Here is a 20,775-nt window from a genome sequence, read left to right as displayed (position 1 = left end):
ATAACATCTTGTTTCCTGTTAGATCTCAAGTATCAAAAACTGAAAGGTTGTGGAATAAAATAGAAAAAGAAAACTTACACATTTATCTCAATTCTAGAATCATTTTGACTGCTATCAAATACTATTCAAAAAATCGTTGATAGATGATTAATAATAAGGTTTATCTGACCGAATTCCTTTTCTTTTTTACCCTATTTTGATTTTGCCTTCTATAAATGTTTAAAATAAGTTGCCTTTAAAAAGTTTTCCAAGGGCGGGTGTGGTGACGCACGCTTATAATTCCCGCACTTGGGAGGCGGAGACAGGAGGATCGCGCAGGTTTGAAGCCAGCTGTGCTGGCTTAGAAGACCCTGTTTCCAAATAAAAATATAAAAAATAGGTGTTTGGGAGTGTAACCTGGAGGTAGAAGGGTTTCCAGGAACCCCAGTACCACCCAAAAAAAAAAAAAAAAAGCTTTCCAAATATGGCTTAAGATGTATCATTACAGTATTAATTAGGTACTGCCAAAAAATTATACTTAATGTAGTACTTGGCAGTCACGCTTTTTCTTCCATCTGTAAGTAATATTAAGTCTACTCATATAATGAATTACCTTGTGGGGTGGGGCAAGAAATCATTTTCTGTGTGCTTGCAAAATTTTCAGCAGGAAAACATTCTCAAGTTATATTACAGTACAAAAGAATTAAATGTTGTAAGTCTGAAAACAAAGTTTTCAATACTAAATTGGTCTGTGCCCCCCACCCCATGCCCAAGCTGGAGAATTACAAAGGTCTCAGAGTTCCCTTATTAAACAGTTAGGTATGAAGAGCTTAATAAAGTACTGTGTCTTAATAATTTAGTAACCTTAAAAAAAAGTATATACAGCTGGGCATGGTGGCGCATGCTTGTAATCCCCGCGCTTGGGAGGCGGAGACAGGAGGATCGCGCAGGTTCGAAGCCAGCGGCACTGGCGTAAGAGACCCTGTTTCAAAAATATAAAATAGGTCTGGGAGTGTAGCCTGGAGGAAGAAGGGCTTCCAGGAACCCCAGTACCACCAAAAAAAAAAAAAAAGTATATACATAAAAAATTTCATTCTCATCTGGGTGTGGTGCTACAGGCTTGTAATCCCAGCATTCAGGAAGCTGAGACCAGAGGATTGTGGTTTGCAGACATCCTCAGGTACTTAGTGAGGCCCTCTGCAACTTAGTGAGACCCTGTTTCCAAATAAAAATACAAAATAGGGCAGAGGGTATAGCTTGGAGGTCACTTGCCTCTGGTTTTCATCCCCAGACCACCACAAAAAAAAAAAAAAAAAAAAAATCATTCTTGTCCAGAGCTACTTTGTAATGGTATATTTGCACCTAGTGGGGTCTGACTGACACTGGACTTATATTAGACCCGCGATTCCTATTTTCTCTTGCACAGTGATTTTTTTGGGGGGTGAGGGGGTGGTATCTCTCTATCTTAGCAGGGACCAACAGTACAGCTTCACAAAGAGAAGACATGATAATGCAGATGCTGCACACGTGGCACACACCTATAGAATCCCAATATTCAGGAGGTTGAGACAGGAGGATCACAGGTTCAAGGCCTGCCTCGGCAACTTAGGAAGACCCCATTTCAAAATAAAAACTAAAAAGAACTGGAGATATAGCTTGGAGGTAGAATGCCCCTAAGTTCAATGCCTAGTAACACACACACTCATGCACGCACGCACGCACGCATGCGCACACACACACACACACATACACACACCCAGACCCTAAATAAATGCAGACCAATCTAATATGTTGAAATTGCAAACTAATTCAAGATTGCAGTTCACCCAGTGTCAAACAGGTATTCAATATGACTGTTTGCTTTCCAAATTCTAAAATATTTCATGACACCTCACTGAATATACTGTATGGACCCAGGATGTCTGGTCACAAAGTAGTCTTAGTGTCTTCTGGCTTATATCTTTGTTAAGCTACTTCTTATTTTAAAAGTTTAAATTTACTGAGTACCTCTAATTGACAAACAAGTAGATCTGCTCTTAAATCAGAGACTCTATACCATGCTTTCTCTCAGAATTCAACCTTGAACGCTGTGGGTATCCAATCTTTATAAAGAAATCAGTATAAGAGAAAAATATGCCAAAGGGTAAAAACATACACTCTTGGGAATTAGTGATTCTCAACCTGGGAGACAGGAAATCTATTAGAAGCTCTCAGAAAGCATGAGGTTAACAGGTCATCAGCTGACTATACATCAAAAAAAGATAATATTCAATGGCACTTTCTTATTTTTGGAAAAATACTTTAACCCTTATTATCCAAATACAAATACATAAAAATCCCATAAAAATCATTTTTATGAACTAAGAAAGGAAATACACTTATAAAAGACTATTTGCATAAGTGAAGTTTTTTCATTTTTCAAGAGTTTAAGAATCACATAACTCTTCATCTTATTAACATATTCTTTTAATTTCATTTGAAATTTAACAAATTAAATGTGACAAAACTAAATCACTGAAAAATTGGCTAATTTGTGCTTCTCTAAAATAATTTTCACTATTCTCCATTAACAATGAGTATTTTAAGTCTGATACAGTGGTGCATGCCAGGAGTTCCTGCTATTTGAGAGACACAGTTGAGGCCAGCCTGGGAAAATTAGTGAGTGTCCAATTAGAAAAACAACTCAATACTAGGATAACAAAATTTATGAATGGATTAAACCAGATCTATCAGAGTTAAATAACTCTATTTCAGTATTCAATTATCAGTGATAGCTAGGCATGGTGGTACATGATTGTAATCCCAAGTACTTGGGAGGCTGACATAGGAGGATCACAGATTTAAGGATATCCTCAGCAACTGAAGTAAGACTCTCAGCAACCCAGGAAGGGTTTTTAGTTTCAAAGCAAAAAAAAAAAAAAAAAAAAAAGAAAAGAAATTAAAAAAAAAAGGGCTGCTGAGCCTGGTGGCACATGCTTGTAATCCCAGCAATTGGGAGGCAGAGACTGGAGGATCGCAGATGGCGGACAGCCTCAGCTACTTAGCAAGGCCCTTTGCAACTCAGTGAGACCCTGTTTCGAAAACTAAAAAATAGGGCTGCTGTATGCCCTTGCATTCAATCCCCAGTAGCCCCCCACACACAATCAACTTGATTTACGATGTTAAAAGGAAAAGCCTAGTGAAATTCATTATTTTACTCATTTTATTAGTGTCACTAAAGATGTCATCTATTAAAAATTAACTATTAATGTATGCCATACTTAAACATTACAATATTTACCTTAAAAATGAAAGGTTATTTCAGCTACTGATGGAAATATTCACACAAATAAATAAAAATTACAGTTTTGAGCTCCTTGGTACGTATTTAGGGTTGGGGAGATGGGTAAAGTTTTCTATTAAGGAACATATTAAATATGAACATAGGTTTCTAGAGTTGGATATCCAGAAGAAATATAATATAAACAAAAAATATGAGCTATCTATATAATTTTAAGTTTTCTAGCAGCTACGTTAAAAAAAGGTAAAAAAAACTGGTAAAATTATTTTAAAAGTACATTCAAAATGTATCATGCCAACATATAATTAACATAAAACCATTCATTCATTCATTCATTCATTCATTCATTCATTCATTATTGGTAGTGGGGATTGACTCCAGGGGTATTCTACCTCATAGCTATACCCCCACTGCTTAATTATATTTTTTAGATTTTGCTGAGGCTGGTCTATAACCTGCAGTTCTCCTGTCTCAGCCTCCCAAGTACTAGGATCATAGGCATGCACCACCATGCCTGGCTCAACATAAAATATTATTACTATTTGTGTGTGGTACTGGGGGTGGAACCCAGGGGCTTTTCTACCTCTGGGCTATACTCCCAGACCTATTTTATACTTTATTTGGAAACAAGGTATCACTAAGTTGCTGAGAGCCTCACTAAGTAAGCTGAGGCTGGCTTTGAAACTGTGCTGATCCTCCTGTCTCAGCCTCTTAAGCGCTGGGATTACAAGCATGCACTTCCATGCCCGGCTCTTCGGTCATATATGTAAACATTTTTTATGTTCTATAGCTAAACAATTTGAAGGTTACCTTTCGAGGTGTAATTTTACAAATAAGTTCTTAACAAGTCAAAAATATTTTTTTACTCAGAAGTAAAATAGAAAATATTCTGAGGACGTGTTTCAAAAGCACAAAATGATGAAAAAAAGAATATTAAGGAAACAGCATCTGTTTCAGTTCACCTTTTAAATGTGTTTTAGCTTTACAAATTATACTAAAACAGGCATAAGATATCTAAAAACAATTTCTGACTAAAACAAACTGGTAATTATCACATAGTATTTAGATTTATATGTAAAATATACTTTAATTATTATTAAGAAACTATTTGTACTTCACCTTAATGAAAGCGGCTCTCAGTGTCTGAGCTGCAGACAAATTTACTCTTTCTAGCTGTAAGAAAAATTTAAAATCACTGTTAATACCAGTTTTTTAGGAAAAGCACTTTTCTGATATTCCAGTCTGTAGTATTCACAGTGAAACATCCATTATGCAATCAACAAAATACTTGCTAATAACCATAAATCACTGAAATTCTTCAACTAGTAAGGCCACCTAAAAATTTCAGTAGAAATCATGAAAACCTATGTCAGTTCTTTATTCCTTTATTAAAAAATAATACACTCTCCACTAGAAAACTCTAAGTAAGATAAAATGCAAAGTAACAGTACCAATAAATGTGTATAGAAAATAAATATATTTGCCTGCATTACTGAAAATAAGAGATTTAAAGCTAAATTCCATTGCCACAGCTATATTTTGCTGGGCAAAAATTTAGTAAGTGTGTGATGGATATAACACAACCAATATATGAAAATAATTCTGCTTACTATCTTATTCCTTTTTCATTGTTGTTCAACCCCTTAGCCAGGTATTAAATTATATCAGTTTATTTTATCAATGAACAAACAGTGCTGATAAGCAAACTGAAGACCCGATAATCTGGATTTGAGAAATGCTCCAATCTGTTCTCTATTGCATCTATAGTAAGAAGTGTTCATCTAAAATACTGAACCAAAGCTCAACTCTAACACTATTTTTATCAAGTATATACGATTTGTAATTATAAAATATAAAGTCCTTATTATGCACTTCATATAACAAATTTCTCAGTAAATCAAAGAAGTCACCGGTTATCATAAAAATTAACTCCATTTGTTGAAAGTAAGAGCTTAACATATGCAGCTTCAGTTAAATTCAGATGTTAGTTCCTAAAGTTTGGGCTAATTAGCCCAATAAAACTCAACTGTATGTGTGTGTGTGGTACTGGGGATGTAACCCCCAGGGGCATTCTACCTCTGAGCGACACCCCAGTCTATTTTTTATTCTTTATTTTGAAACAGGTTCTCACTGAGTTGCAAAGGGCCTCACTAAGTAGTAGCTGAGGCTGTCCTCAAACTGTGATCCTCCTGTCTCAGCCTCCCAAATGCTGGGATTACAAGAGTGTGCACCACCACACCTTGCTTGTATATAATTTTTATTTGGGACAATATTAAGTGTTGAAAAACAATATAACCTTTATAGATTTTTTGTGCAAGTGACTAGTTCTAAAGAATTTTCATGAAATATGTCAATTATGTAATAAATAGTCCTTTCAATTGGGGTGCAATGAAAAGTACTAAATGCGGCTTTATAAATTATATGTACCTATATATACACATAGATTTTAATACTTTTTTTTTGAGGGTCTAGGGATGGAACCCAGGAGTATTCAACCTCCAAGTTACACTCTCTGCTCTAGTTTTTATTCTTTAACTTGAAACAGGGTCTCGCTAAGTCACGGATGGCATCACTAAGTAGTTGAGGCTGTCAGTGAACCGCGTTCCTCCTGTTTCAGCCTCCCGAAAGCTAGGATTACAAGTGTGTGCCACTACGCCCGGCTCGATTTTAATACTTTATATCAATTTATTTTCTATATAAAACAAAAATGTTAACCTTATCTTTCTATGGATTATTCAAATTAAGCACAGAGCAAAAGCAACAAAATCTACCAAGATAATTTATCTCCCTCCCAAGCAGTGAATAATCATTTAGCTTGGTTCTAACTTGGTTTTGAAAAAGCTTGTAAAATCTAATGTGTTGGAAGGTAAAAGGGAGGGAAGCAGGAGTCTAGTGCCCAAATATGGCTAAGAATTAATTATAAAAGTAGTTTGTAAAATTAGAAAAAGTATGCTTCCTAAAATGAAAGGGCTTTTTATCTTACTTTCACATAACTAAGGTAATTATAATAAATACTATCAATTAAAATAACAATACAGCTCAACAGATCTCAAGTTATGCAAGGGAGGTAGGAGGCAGACAGACAGGATGAATGTTTCCACCCTGATAGAAACCCACTTCCTTACTTGGGCTGAGACCACAGTGACCTCTTTCAACAAGTCAAAGGTCTGAGTCAGTGTGTGCCTTGAAGAATTAGCATCATCAAGTCATTCTCTACTGCCCTGACTAGTATATCAATCACAACATTTTAACAAATGAAAGAAGTCAAGAAAAGCTAGTGAAGAGCTACTAAAATTATCCAAGATAGACATTAAAATCTCTAGATTTCTATATTGCTTACATATATGTACCTTACAAGAAAAGAGGAAGTCACAGAAAGGTCAGATGTATTTGACAAAATCAAAAGTCTGAGTTTTAAAGGACCCCAGCAAAACTGGGAGCCAGCTCAGGGTATACTATATACCCAGATATTTTGCAATAAATTCAATAGGTCTTTTTTTAACTCCTATGTTATCCACATTTCCAAGGGTAGCATCAGCATACCTACTGGTTGAACTGAAGCTAATCTCATTCATAAACTTACCTGAATTGTTCTTGAATCTGTAATTTCAATCTCTACTTCTTATAGGTAGCAAATGTCATCTCTCCTATTACAAAGCACTTCTGTTTTAGGCGTCTCCACTGATTGGTACACAAGTTGACAAATCACCTTTACTTCATCCTACCAATACCTCTCTTGACAGCAGCAAGTTCTGATAATGTTCTAATAACACCCACCATTTTTAAGTACGCATTGTAGACTTATCTAGAATTTATCTAGAGTATCTTAACCCTCACAATAAATACATTAACTTTCAGTATATTTATTTCACAGAAAAAATTCAGTTCATATAAATATATCCAATGTGGCTGGCCGAGGTGCCCCACACTTGTAATTCCAGCAATCGGAAGGCTGGGACCAGAGGATCTCAGTTTGCGGACAGCCTCAGCTACTTAGTGAGGCCCTCTGCAACATAGTGAGACCCTGTTTCAAAATAAAGAATAAAAAATAGAGCAGGGGGTGTAGCTCAGAGATCGATTGACCCTAGCTAGGTTCCATCCCCAGACACGCAAAAAAAAAAAAAAAAAATCCAATGTGAAACAGCTAGTAAATACTGAGACAGGACTGATACTTGAGAATCTACCTGGCTTGAAAATCTGTACACAATCCACTAATGCTACCCTAACTCCCTAGACTCACTACAGACTGGATTTTCCATAACTGAATTTCTGTAACTTGTGATTCTCTAAGAACCAACACACTATTGAGTTTCTATCATGTGTAAGAAGTTAATGTAAAGAGAAACAAAGAAATACAGTACTTTACCTCCAGAAGATCTATTTAATAAGTACTTACAATAAGTGTTGGGCCATGCAGCAGAAGTTGAAAGAAGTCTTTATATAGAGGGTGTCTGAACTGATTTTTAAAATGCCTGGCCTCTTAAGATCATCTGCTGAGACGTTCTCTCATTTAGGGGTTTCTTCAGGTTAACAACACACGAGGATATGATGGTTTAGAATAATATAAAATGTCTATTCTGTTTCCATTCCTTTCACTGAGTTTGACTTTCTATGAGCTGTTGGGATGACACTCTTTGGCTATGGTATCTTTAAAGAACCCCAGCTTACTTGAAGAATATGAAGCTACTTGGTTGGTACTGACAGCATACACACCCTATGTGGGGCCCAATGGAGGAGCATTACATTTGCATCTTGCAATAATGATTACTAGAACAGGGAAAAACATTTCTTGGGCCTCCGCCATATGGGACTTTCATATCACCAGTAAAAGTGAAGGCAAATTAAATCAGAAGAGTCCACAATGCCTCATCTTAACTATGAGAAAAGGAAAGGTGCCTACTAAAGCACATCTGGAGGAAATAGCTCAACCCCATACTCTGCCCACTCTCGCCTTCTCCAACTTATTAATAGCTTTTAAAAGCACTATCAACTGCAAACTAGAATTTCCACTCTTCATTTGTAAAAAATATTTAAAATTTCACACATAATTTCAAGTCACAGAAAGTTTCTTTTATAACATTTCCCTTTAAAAGTACCAGTTCATTTCTATACTTTTCTAGCATCAAGCTAGTTTCCTAAACCTATAATTGAAAAAATTCAATTAGCCCTTTGGTGCTCAAGTTTTAAAGAGCCTTGCATAAAATCTTGTGAAAGTTGTTTTTTTAAAGGTCAAAATAATTAGGTTAATTGGTTCTGAATTGCCTACAAATCTACTTGCTTCCTCAAAATCAGGCAAGATTTGATTTTCCCATGTTGATACTCCTTTCTCTATAGGCCACCCCCCCTCCCGTTATTGATCCTGTTTCTTAAAAGAAATTAAACTGAGAAAAGTCACAAGAATAAAAACTTCAGGTATATCTGTTACGATTCAAACAAGAATGAAGAAAGACAGGCCAAAAACTAAACATGCCAGAACAGAAGTAGATGGAATCAAGAGGTCACCTTTAGCTTTCAGAGCTGCCAGGAGAAAGCAAATGTAATCAATCAGCTGTGTTTTGTACACATGAAGCTCTACATAGGTTTCTAAAAGAATCAGTTCCTAATGTTGCAGACTATCTGACTCAAAATATAAGCAGAGCCACCTAACTGCTACAGAAATATCCCACTAAATGCTGACTTATACAAAACTCTAGTACATAATCACAATTCTGTCAGAAAAACATATGTGAAACATACTCCCTAATGATAACACTTAACACTAAAAACACACAGTAGTTTTCTAAACACGTTATAATAAATTAACACATTTATTTCAGTCTTTCTAAGAATTAAGGATACTATTTTTTTCATAGATTTTTACAGATAAGAAAACTGAGATAACATTATATATGGCTATATAGATGAGTCTGTGGCAGAGCAGTAATTCACACTCAAAATGTTAACTATGATCACCTTTGCATGCTAGGATTGTAGGGAAAATCTATACCTTCATTGAAGAGAAGTGATATTTATTATGCTCTAAGCTTGCTTGTTTTTTTCCCTCCCAAAGGGGAATGGGAATGAGAGGTAGGTAAAGTTAGAGAAGTAGATCAATGTTTCATTGGCTTACCAGAAAAAAACTGATTGTATATGCCAAAAGTTGAAATAGCTGACTCAAAAACAGCTTCTGAACAGAATGATGTTATTTACTCAGAAGTATATTTTTGTGTTTTATTAATAAACAGACATATAAACCACTTGTGATTTAAATTCTTACTTAGTTGTAAAATTCGTTCTCAAACATGACATATATATTCCTTCAGAAATTATATTTCATCTTTAAAAATTCCTCTAAAATTCGCAGGCAAAGAAGACATATAGTTTATTTTTTCCTGGAATGAAAAAGTGAGCCATCTCTCTCTCCTACTCCATATACAAAAAATCAGTAAGAAATAAAACAGCTACAAGAGAACCTGATCCGACACTTGGCATGAGGTTTTTAGTAACCAATTATTTGATTATGCAACAATGAAAACCACTTCACAGTACATTTACAACACATGCAATATACATGGACTCTGAACTCCCCGGCAGCTGATTAAACAGTAAGTGCACTCCTTCTCAGCTGTCTTGGAGTAGCTTCATTAAGTCTTTCAAAATTTAGCTTTCGAGAATGCCATAAATAACATTGCTTTGTAAGATAGAGTAATGATACTAAAATTTCTGCAGGTATAAGAATACCCTACTAAGTAAAAAACATGATTTTCTGAACTACCATTGTAACTATTATGCATCAAATGTTAAAGTGAGATTTTTAATTCATGATACACTGTCAGTAAGATTTAGTGAACCATATAGCTTCAGAATAAAATAATCATCCCTGCTGTGGTACTATTTCTGGAAGGTTAATATGAAACCATTTTATCTTTAAATCTGCATACTACAGAAAAACAAGAACTAAACTATAATTTCCCTCTTAGAAGACTTATAGAAAAATTTATGGTTGAACTACAGTTAAATATTAATGTTTAATTCATTAGGTAGCTTATTTAGATGTTACATAAACACATTTTAATGCCAGCAAAATGCTAATATTGAATAAAATACTTTTAAACAAACACTTCACACTTGAAGGAACAATAATTATTTTATTTTATTAAAAAACAAATAAATTTTATCTCTGTCAAAGAGAAAAATCTATCACTACTCCTAAAACTCTGTAGCATTTCGAACATGTTCTTGAATGCATTACAGAAATAATTTTTTAAAAAGCTTGATACTATGTTGTTAGATCAGAAAATTCAATTTGCGAATTAGACCACGACAATTTGCTACAGTACCTCTCCATCTGCCATATTCAATCACTTCATTTTCAAAATCTACTTCTAATAATTAGTTCTTGGACAAACTGAGAGTTATTTGGCAATGCATTCTAATTCTGAGTCCATTAAGCCACATGTTTTCAGATTTCATCTGAAAAAAAATATCACTGCCTTCATTTAGAGATGAGATTTTACCAGTTCATTCAGTCACTTCTTTTCAAGTTAAATTCTCTTACACATAAATCCAATAAGAAACTTTTTTTATCAGTATTAATCCCAATAGTTCATTTTACCACAACCCCACATTCTATATAACTCTTTTGAAGAGTTAAGTTTCAAGCAGCCACTCTTAATATGTAGAAAATGACCACTCATATTGCTAGAACAAAAGCTTTTCTCATATTTCTTCATTAACTATACAAATAAGCTTAAGCTCTGCAATATAAATATTCTTAAGTATAGACTTAAAGTACCAGATGAATACAAAACGTTCTCTCATACTGCTTTGTCCAATAGTCTATCAAGTTAGGTATACCTCTGAGTGGAATTGTGATAAAGGCTCTTGGTGTACCTAAGAAGTTCAACACAGGTTGTTTACTAGGTTTCAGTATCTGTTTCCTCACCTCATTCCTGGTACAAGGACAATAAAATAATTTATTTGCTTACATATGTGATCTCTAATAGATTCTCTGATAAGATTCTTGAGAATACGTATGTTGCTGCATTCTCCACAAATTCAGAGCCTAGCAGAATACTAAGCAAATAAATCGCTAGCATTCAGTAAGCACTTCCCAAACTTGTTTCTAATACTAGCTACTTGCAATGAATGAATAAAACATCAGAACAACAAAAATGGTGGAATTAACTACCGGCATGTTGGTGATAAATGCCACAGGTGGGCATGACCAGCCTTTAAAGTATGCCTCCAATCCTACCATGGTAGTACTATAACAGGGATTTTTTTTTTTTCAAAAGATGCTTCCCCTTTAATAATAAAATTCCTAAATTTCCCAGCCTCTTTTGCAACTAGGTTTGGTCATAAGACTATAAAAGAAATGTACATGGAAGTCTTGCCTTTCAAAGTCCCAACCATACAGAAATGGACTCAGCTGGAAGCAGGACTTCACATTCTTTCAAGGGGAAAAAGTGGACCCGATGGATGGAAATGGGGTAGCTACCCTGCACAGTGATGAAATCTTGATAATGAATGGTGGAACAAAAGATAAGAACCCAAGTTTCTGATGACACTGAGTCATTGTATCACCTTCAACCACTTGCCCCCAAAATCTCTTTACAAGGATATAAAAATTTAGCCAAGTCACTGTTTTAAGTTTTCTTTATGGTTGTCAAACTTGGTACTATTCTTTCTTTGTTTAAAAGTTTTTTTTTTTTTAGTTTATACTTGTTTACTTGTTTACATTTATTATAAATAAATTGAAGTGCCTTAAAAAACTTTAGTTATACATCATAGTGAGATTCAAAGTGATACATTCATGTAAGCACACAACATCTCTTGGGCATTCCCTTCATCACTCTATTCCCTTGCCCCTCTGTACATGCTAGTGGAACTGACAGTGAAACGTTCATATACAACATACAGTGTTCGGTCTGTTTCCTTCCTCAGGCCTCAATTTCTCCATCCTCGACCCCTCCCCCAACCCCCTTTCATTATCCTACTGGATAATGCTGCTCATTTTCATAAAGCCCCTTTCCTTTCCCATTCTTCTCTCTAGCTTTCACATATTAAGGGGAAAAAAGCAAAAACAAAACAAAACATGTGGTTCTTGATTATCTGAGTGTGGCTGATCTCACTAGATATAATATTCTCTAGTTCCATCCATTCTCCTGTAAATGACATAAATCTGTTCCTTATGGTTGAGTAAAACCCCAAAGTGTTTATATGCCACATTTTTGTTATTCATTAATCTCTTGAACAGACACCTAGGTTTGTTCCATAATTTGGCTCTTGTGAACTGTGCTGCTACAAACAAGTGGATGCATGTGTCACTAGAGTATTCTTTCTTTTGGAAAGATATTGAGGAGTGGTATAGCTGGGTAATATGACGGTTCCACTCCTAATCTTCTGAGGAACCTTTGTACTGACCTCCATAGTGGCTATACTAATTTGCATCTCACCAACAGTGTGTCCCTTTCCCCCAACATCCTCACCAGCATTTATTGTTTATATTCTTGATGACTGCTATTCTAATTGGAATTAGATGAAATATCAATGTAGTTTCGATTTACACTTCCCTAAGTGCTAATAATGTTGAGCATTTTTTCATATATTTGTTGGCCATTTGTATATCTTCTTTTGAAGAGTATCTCTTCAATTCAATTGCCCATTTTTTAACTGGGTTGTTTTTCTTACTGATTTTTTTGAGTCCTTTGTATATTCTAAATAATAGTCCTCTGTCAGAGGAGTAGTATTCTGTAAATTCCTTCTTCATTTTTTTAATTGTATCCTTTGCTAAAGCTTTTTAATTTGATGCCATCCCACTTACTGATTCTTGGTTTTATTTCCTAAGCTTTAGGGGTCTTGGTAAGAAAATCTCGGCCAAATCTAGCACTATTTGAAAATGTTTGAAATTCCAAAATGTACATCTGATTTGGCAACTCAGCCTATAATCTTATCGTAAATAAATGTTTTACTCACTATTGCTCCTAAGACTTAAACTCAATACTGTGAGAAAAATGAATTTCTTTCATTAAAACGAAACCCAGAATCTGACTCAAATAAAAATAGTTTACCAAAAGGAATAAAAAGTGATAGAAATGGTGAGGGATTTCAGGTATAATAGATATAATGAGGTTATGGTTCTGAAGGTTAATTAGATTAATAATGTACCAAAGAGTAATTATTAAGTTAGAAAAAATAGTTAAAAGGCTAAAACCACTGAATTTGCAGTCAAAATAACTGGATTTGATTTTAGTCTTAGGTAATTTTAAAAACATTAGTTCACATTTCAGGGACTTAGTTCACTATGATAAAAAAGAGAGAGAGAGAGAGAGAGAGAGAGAGAGAGAGAGAGAGAGAGAGAGAGAGAGAGAGAGAGAGAATTCAATAATCTTTAAGGAAGCCCAGCACTTGGGGAGCTGAGATAGGAGAACTGCGGGCTGGGGTGTGGCTTGAAGGAAGGATACTTCCTGGGTTCAATCCCTAGTACCAAAAACAGAACAAAACAAAAACTTAATTTAAAAGAAATGCCAAAAATGCACTGATACTAAATCCAAGATAATTTCCCCACTAAAAAAGAACCATGTATTTTCCAGGTACAATGCAATGGAGGCTTCCAAATATCAACTTTTTAAAAGTGATTTGTCCTCACTGACAGTAAATTATTAAGATCTTTGTGTCTGCTTATTTGGCTACCTAAAATATACTTCCCTTCAACTTTTCAGCCTAAGTCTTAACTCTTTCAGGTCTTAACATGCATGAGTGTTTTTCACTGAGGCCTGTCTTGAATCCTAAAAGAAGTCCCACCTGCCATTTTCTTCAATTTTTTTTCTTTACAGCACTCATTTCTTACTTAAATAAATGTGCTCTTAATGCAACATCTAACTCTCCCACTGTATTACAACCACCAGGGGGGAGAAGCAAATCTGTTTGGTTTTTGTTTCACTATTTTATGTGCTGACACAAGGCCACAGAGATAGAGTTCATTTATAGAAGTATTTATTATAAGAAAGAATGGGTGAATAAATAAAAGCAGACATTTATAAATTTGCAGAGATCATGAGAAAGTGTTTACTACTTACCTCATTAAACACAGGATACATGACTGCATAGAGGGGCATAGAAACCATGGAAGTGGTCTCAGCTTCATTCTTCATCTCTTCCATTGTCATCCTCATTCAAAAGCCAACTACAGTAGAAAAAGGAGTGCTAAAATGCAGAGGAATCTTCATTCACTGCAGTATTTCTTCTTTTTCGTGTGTGATAAAGAATCAGGCACAAAACATACACTGACCTGGTAAAGCAGAAAGAAGAAACAGAAATTTATATTAAAGGGAAACAATAATTTTCCTTACCAAATTATGGGGTTCCTATCTTATAAAAAGGTGAATTTTTTTTAATTTGTAAAAGCAACCCAGGCCTGCGAGACATTTCTATTTTCCTTTGCAGACGCCAGAACTACCCTTTCCTATAGTTAATGACCCTAGTTAAGTAGTATTCCACAAAGAACTAGAACTTGAACAACTTTCTCATTCAATAAGAAAAAAAAAAGACAATGTAAACCAGATATGGTGGTGCACACTTGTAATCTAAGTACTTGAGAGGTTGAGACATGAAGGTTGCATGTTCCCAGCCAGCCTTAGCCACTTAGTGAGGGCCTCTGTAACTTAGTGAAACCCTCCTTCCACAAAATATTCCACAAAAAACTTATCTTTCTCATTCAATGAGAGGAAGAAAAAATAAAGACAATGTTAACCGAATACAGTGGTATACACTTTGTAGTCTAAATATGTGAGAGGTTGAGACAGGAAGATTGCATGTTCACAGTCAGCCTTAGCTTAGTGAGGGCCTCTGTAACTTAGTGAAACCCTCTTTCAAAATAAAGAATAAAGAACTGAGCTGGGGGTATACAAAAACACTTATTTAATAAATATTTTATTAATTACCCATAAGCACTGAAGTAGAATAAAGGACATAGGTAGAAAGGAGACATAAGAGAAGAAAATAAATTTAATTCAGAAATTCTGCATACTTTTACAGGCCTGTCACTCCCTATGTCATTCTCTCTAGGCCTGTCACTCCCAAATTCCTGGGAAATCTGTAAACCTTAACTATAAATTCTCTCACTTATGACATTACCTTGTGCACTGTTAATTCATCCCCCAATAAAGAGTTAAAAGTAAAAGATGTATCTTGAGAAACCTATAATTTAGGGAACTTTCTATTGATCAGATAATAGAGATCATGTTAGCCTAAGGATCCTGAAAATGATGAGACCACCATTAACCATCTTGACTTCAATGAACTCATGGCGTCCTTATACACCTTCAAGTTTCTTCTAAAACAGAAGCCAGCAACCTCCAAAATCTCTCACTTTTGAGATGGTACAGATTCTCCCTTGAAGGTGTATTCCTTGCTTTTCTAAATAAAACTCTGTGCCTCTACTGACAGGTGCTGAAATTCTTTTCCATTAGGTATGTCAATGACCCCAGTGGTCTAGAGTCAAGTTCCCCTCTGTCTGGGAAGTCCTCAGGACCCTCCTTCTGGAGATACCTCTTCTCCCATGACAATATGATACTAAATATAGAGCAATGAGCCAGACAATAGAGTCTTTAATGCTATAGAGCTAATATCATGAAAGGAAAAACAGAAATCAAATAACTGAGTAGCACAGAAGGGCAAAGTTAGGCTGTATATCACTATGGAAAAGTTAGATGATAAAACCAACATTACAAAAATAAGTTTCAAGGAGGAAGTGATCAAAATTTTAAATGCTATGGGACACATATATAACTTAGAAAAAACTGGTATCTTGATAAGGTTAAGAAACAACTTTCAAAGAGTAGTATACTTATATAAAGGGAGTGAGAACTCCCTACAGTTCGCACTAAGTTTTCAAGAATCTCAGTAAAAGAGAGACGAAATACTAACATAACAAGGAGAGCAGGACCAATGGAATCATTTTTATTTGTGTTTTTTTTACTCTTTTGAAAACACTGCAGATATAAAGGGCAACAGAGGTAAAGGTAGTAGATTATATGGCAGAGTAACTTTTAGAATTCCTGCTGACATCTCTACTTATCTACCACAATAAACCTACTCAAATACTTAACTTTTAGCTGTTGTAAACGCATGCACAGAATTAAAATTTCCCATTAAAAAAATAATTTAAAAATTTAAAAACACAGAATTTAAAAATCTGTGTTTAATAGTTACTTCTAAAACTTAATTTTATAGTACTATCAGCCCTTATTTGTCATTGAGAATAGTATTTTAGCAACATAGATTAATAGGTGACTAGCCTAAATTATCCATAATCACCTTTTTGTATTGTTCCTACAGAAAATACTTCAAAAAACAAATTTACAATCAACCATTTAAAATTCACATTCACAAAATAGGGCCCATCACAGTTCTGGTAACATTAACATGAGACTACAAATCAATGACTTTAATAAGGCTTTTAAATATGAAATAATTCTGCCAATTTTAATTGAAGTTAAAATATGCGTCTGGCATTTCTTGTTCATGCTGCTTCATTTGAAACAGTTCTATATATAACTAAGCCAAAAAAGTGCCTAGAAAAAGGCAAGGTCTTGCCCCTTTGAAAAGATTTCTTTCTTTGAGTATGAGTGATGGCAGATCTTCCCAATTGAACAGCAAATTACCAAGGTCTTTTCCAGGGTTTCTGGGGTGAATGCTGATAACACACTCAGAAAACTCAGTAGGTGGTGCTGGGAAAAATAAATATCCATATATAGAAAAATGAAATTATGGCCGGGCGTGGTGGCGCACACTTGTAATCCCCGCACTTGGGAGGCAGAGACAGGAGGATCGCGCAGGTTCAAAGCCAGCCGCGCTGGCTTAATAGACCCTGTTTCCAAATAAAAATATAAAATAGGTCTGGGAATGTAGCCCGGAGGTAGAAGAATTTCCAGGAACCCCAGTACCACCAAAAATGAAAAAAGAAAAAAAAAAGAAAAGAAAAATGAAATTATCCAGGCACGATGGCACACACTTGTAATCCCAGTACTTGGGAGGCTGAGATAGTAGGATCACAGGGTCAAGGCCAGCCTCAGCTACTTAGTGAGGCCCTCCACAACTTGGTGATATCTTTTCAAAAATTAAAATAAAAAATAAAAAACAAGGCTAGGGTTGTAGCTAGTGAAATAATCCCTCTGGGCTCAATCCCCAGTACTGCAAAAATAAATAAGTAATTGAATAAATAAATAAATAAATAAAACCTCAAAACTTATGCCTAGTGAGATCAGCAAGTTTCAAAAAATCAAGGGTCAAATGTTTTCTCTCATATGTGGAAGCTAGAGAGAAAATAGGAATCAAAAAGGCCTTTAGACAATTGAGGATAACAAAAAAATAGTAAAAGAGTTAAAGGGAGAAAAATGGGGGGACTAATACGGGAAAGAGTTCCAATTATGCCACACCCATGTATGAAAGTGTCATTACCAATCTCACTGTTATGTTCGGGGAGGGGTGCATAGTGGGCTGGAACCCGAAGGGAAACAAACCAAGACCTGTGTGCATGCTGTCTGTATGACTTTGAAGCGCAAGATCAGATTTTAAAATCCCAAGTCTGGAAGAGCCTTAAAAAGTGACCTCATTAGCCTCTTACCTACAGTAGAAACCAAAGTCCAAAAAAGGTATAGTAACTAACCTACAGTCACACTTTCTAGCTAGTAATAAGTAATAAAAATTTAATATCATTATGTTGGCAACAGAGTAAGAACTATTTTATTTCCTATTTTAAATGTGTTCCTTTTGAGGAAAATATTTCAGTTCAAAGCTAATATTTTTACCCAAACTGTCAGCATCCATAAAAAAACAAGAATCAGAACTGTAAGTGGTAAGAACTAAACCAAAAGGCGTATTTTAAAAACACTTTTCTTTAAAAATAAGCCTTATGTTAAGAGGATACAAATACGAATTAAGTATATATAGCCTTCTCTTTTACTTCCCCCCTTATTTCCTTGAATATTCAAAATAGCACTGCTAATTTCTAACACAAAATGAATCAGCTTTAAATATCTTCCTGAGCTTAACTTTTTTAGAATGAGGCAGCAAAAACCAGATTCTTGGCTACTCCACTGCCAAACACTTAGTCGTTAGGATCTGGGCCCTGCTCAGCCAACTCCAGCACGCTCATTTACAGTTACATTCAGGATATCTCAGGGGTCAGAATCAGCATTTCCTGAAGCAGACCCATTTTACTTCATCTGGAACATGAGATAACTCTGGAACCAAAACTATTTACTCCTAAAAAAAGTGACAAACCTACATTCCCCATCAGAAATAAAAAGTGAAATATATCATCTTAAAGGCCCTGGTACTCTAAAACTCAGTCTTTGGTACTGATGTATGCAATTCCTGAACACAGAAATGCTTCCTAAATAAATTTACACTTAAAACATTTGTAGGCACTATTTAAAAAATCACTTCTCTATAATTAAACCCAGTACCTAGCCTTTTCACCTGGTCCTATATTGTTACTCTCCCATAATCTCCCTCCCTAAAAATGGGAAAATTGATTTATGTTGGATCTTCAAGAAAAGTGTCCATGACTACTAAGTTTAAACAGTAGAATTATTCTAGTATTGAGCAGAAACAACATGCTTATCTTCACAATCATTTGTACTTCTTTTTTTCTGTATACACAACGGACAGCATACCAGAAACCTAGCAGACATTTAATGTTTGATGAACAAATGAATGATATAAATGGACAATTCTATTAGCTAGTCATATTAAAAAAGTCAGGACCCAGTCATATTTACCACTTTTTGCTTTGTTTGGGTTATTCCAAGCTCTTTCTATAACATTAAGCTAAAAGAATATAACCATCAGGTAACTGCAAAGAAAATCAAAATTCCAACAGAAACTTATAATGAAACTAAAAAAAATCAGATATTATAAATTCTAATGTCTCACTTTCATATTTCCATACCCTTCACTAGTTCTCAAACTTATTTGTCGAGATCCAATGGACAAAACATCCCTGCTTCAATAGGGCTGCCAGGATGTCTTTAGAATAAATTTAAAGGAAAACAAAATTCTTAAAAGTGCAAGAATTCCCAACATAGGTTAATCCTGCATTATATACAGATTCAAAAAGATTTTGAATCAACAAGATTCAAAAAGTAATTCACTTTTACCATAAAGTAAGTCTTCATCTAGGAAAAAGCACACAAGTGCTTCAGTTCCCAAATACATGAAGACCTAAGCTGTCACAATTACTCTGGTGCTTATTAAAAAATACTATTCCCAAGACTATTCACTCAGAAACCCCAAGGGAAGGTCCAGGAACCTATTTTTAGCAGATAACACAGATGATTCTTATGAACAGAACAAGCTGGGAAACACTGGTATGGAAAAAACTGGCTGGACAGTCAGCAAAACTAGGTACTAAGGCCAGCCTCAGGGATAAGTAAAATCAAGTTCACTAAGCACCTGAAAAGGGGTCTGGGGCACTGTTGGAACTGTGAAAGTTTCCCTTAATCACAATGGCCTCATTTCCCCATCAAAAACAAAAAGGGAGTGAAATATATCATCTTAAAGGTGCTGGCACTCTAAAACTCAGTAATATTTCATTACTGGTATCTACTAAAGGTTCTAAAATAAGTTCATGAGAAATTTAAAAATATTAACTCTCAACAAATTATAAAAAGCTATGAATTCTAATAAAGAAGTTCTTCCTAAAAGTTGATTCAAGGTTTCAATAACCCTCTTTTTCCATAATAAAGCACTAAGAATCATACACACCAGAGAAGTAGAAAAAGTAGATTTTTTTTTTTTTTTTTTTTTGCAGGACTGTATAGATCACAGTATAGCTATTTTAGGAAGTGGAAAAGCTATCATTTGTCAACACAACCTGGCCTCACATGTAAAAACTGTAAGCAAATAACTCTCCTTTCTTCTAAGTTGTGTGGTTAGTTGTTTTGGATTATAGCAGTGAGAAAGTTAACCAAGACACTGGGAAAAAGAAAAGTAGAGGAACAGGATAAGTGAAGTCTTTAGGACATATTTACCTCTCTTTCCTTCCTCTGCAAATTATATTTTCTAATTCAAGGTGTTTCTCCAGTTTTCTTTTTAAATGAAGATATGTGAAACTCAACTTCCCTGAGTATGCACTACTGTCAGTTCACTGGCTACAGAATTTTACATTTGGAGACATCTAGAAAATCTCTGATGCTGAGCATGGTAGCACATGCCTGTAACCTCAGTACTTGAGGGGCTAAGACAGGAAGATCTCAGCAGCTTGGAGAGACTCTCAGCGACCCAATTTCAGAATAAAAAGGAGAAAGGTCGAAGATACAGGTCGGAGGTAGAATGCCCCTGGATTCAATTCCCAGTACCAAAACAAACAAATCTCCAGTTAAGTATATTATAAAGCACTGTAATGTGTATGTATATTTCTTCTTTTTACAGGCTTAAAAAAAATATCAAATGCAAAATTTCTACAAAGTAATATGGAGAAAAAGCCTAAGAATTAAGTTCTGAACACATGGGCTCAAATACTGTTCCTG

At 35.0% G+C, this 20,775-nt stretch overlaps 1 protein-coding gene across 1 annotated transcript in view; it reads right to left on the bottom strand.

Moving 5' to 3' along the window:
- PDCD10 (programmed cell death 10) overlaps nt 1–14,415 on the bottom strand; it is a gene marked incomplete at both ends in the record, with an annotated part of 29,163 nt that extends 14,748 nt beyond the window's left edge. The window contains 2 exons of the mRNA XM_080696317.1: nt 4,379–4,432; nt 14,320–14,415. Of these exons, the coding sequence (XP_080552443.1) occupies nt 4,379–4,432; nt 14,320–14,415 (150 nt within the window). The remainder of the gene's footprint in view (nt 1–4,378; nt 4,433–14,319) is intronic.
- Between the last annotated feature and the right edge of the window lie 6,360 nt (nt 14,416–20,775).

This window comes from Muscardinus avellanarius (assembly GCF_963383645.1).
Source record: "Muscardinus avellanarius genome assembly, chromosome: 5".
NCBI lineage: Eukaryota > Metazoa > Chordata > Mammalia > Rodentia > Gliridae > Muscardinus > Muscardinus avellanarius.
This window is presented reverse-complemented; position numbering and strand designations above follow the sequence as displayed.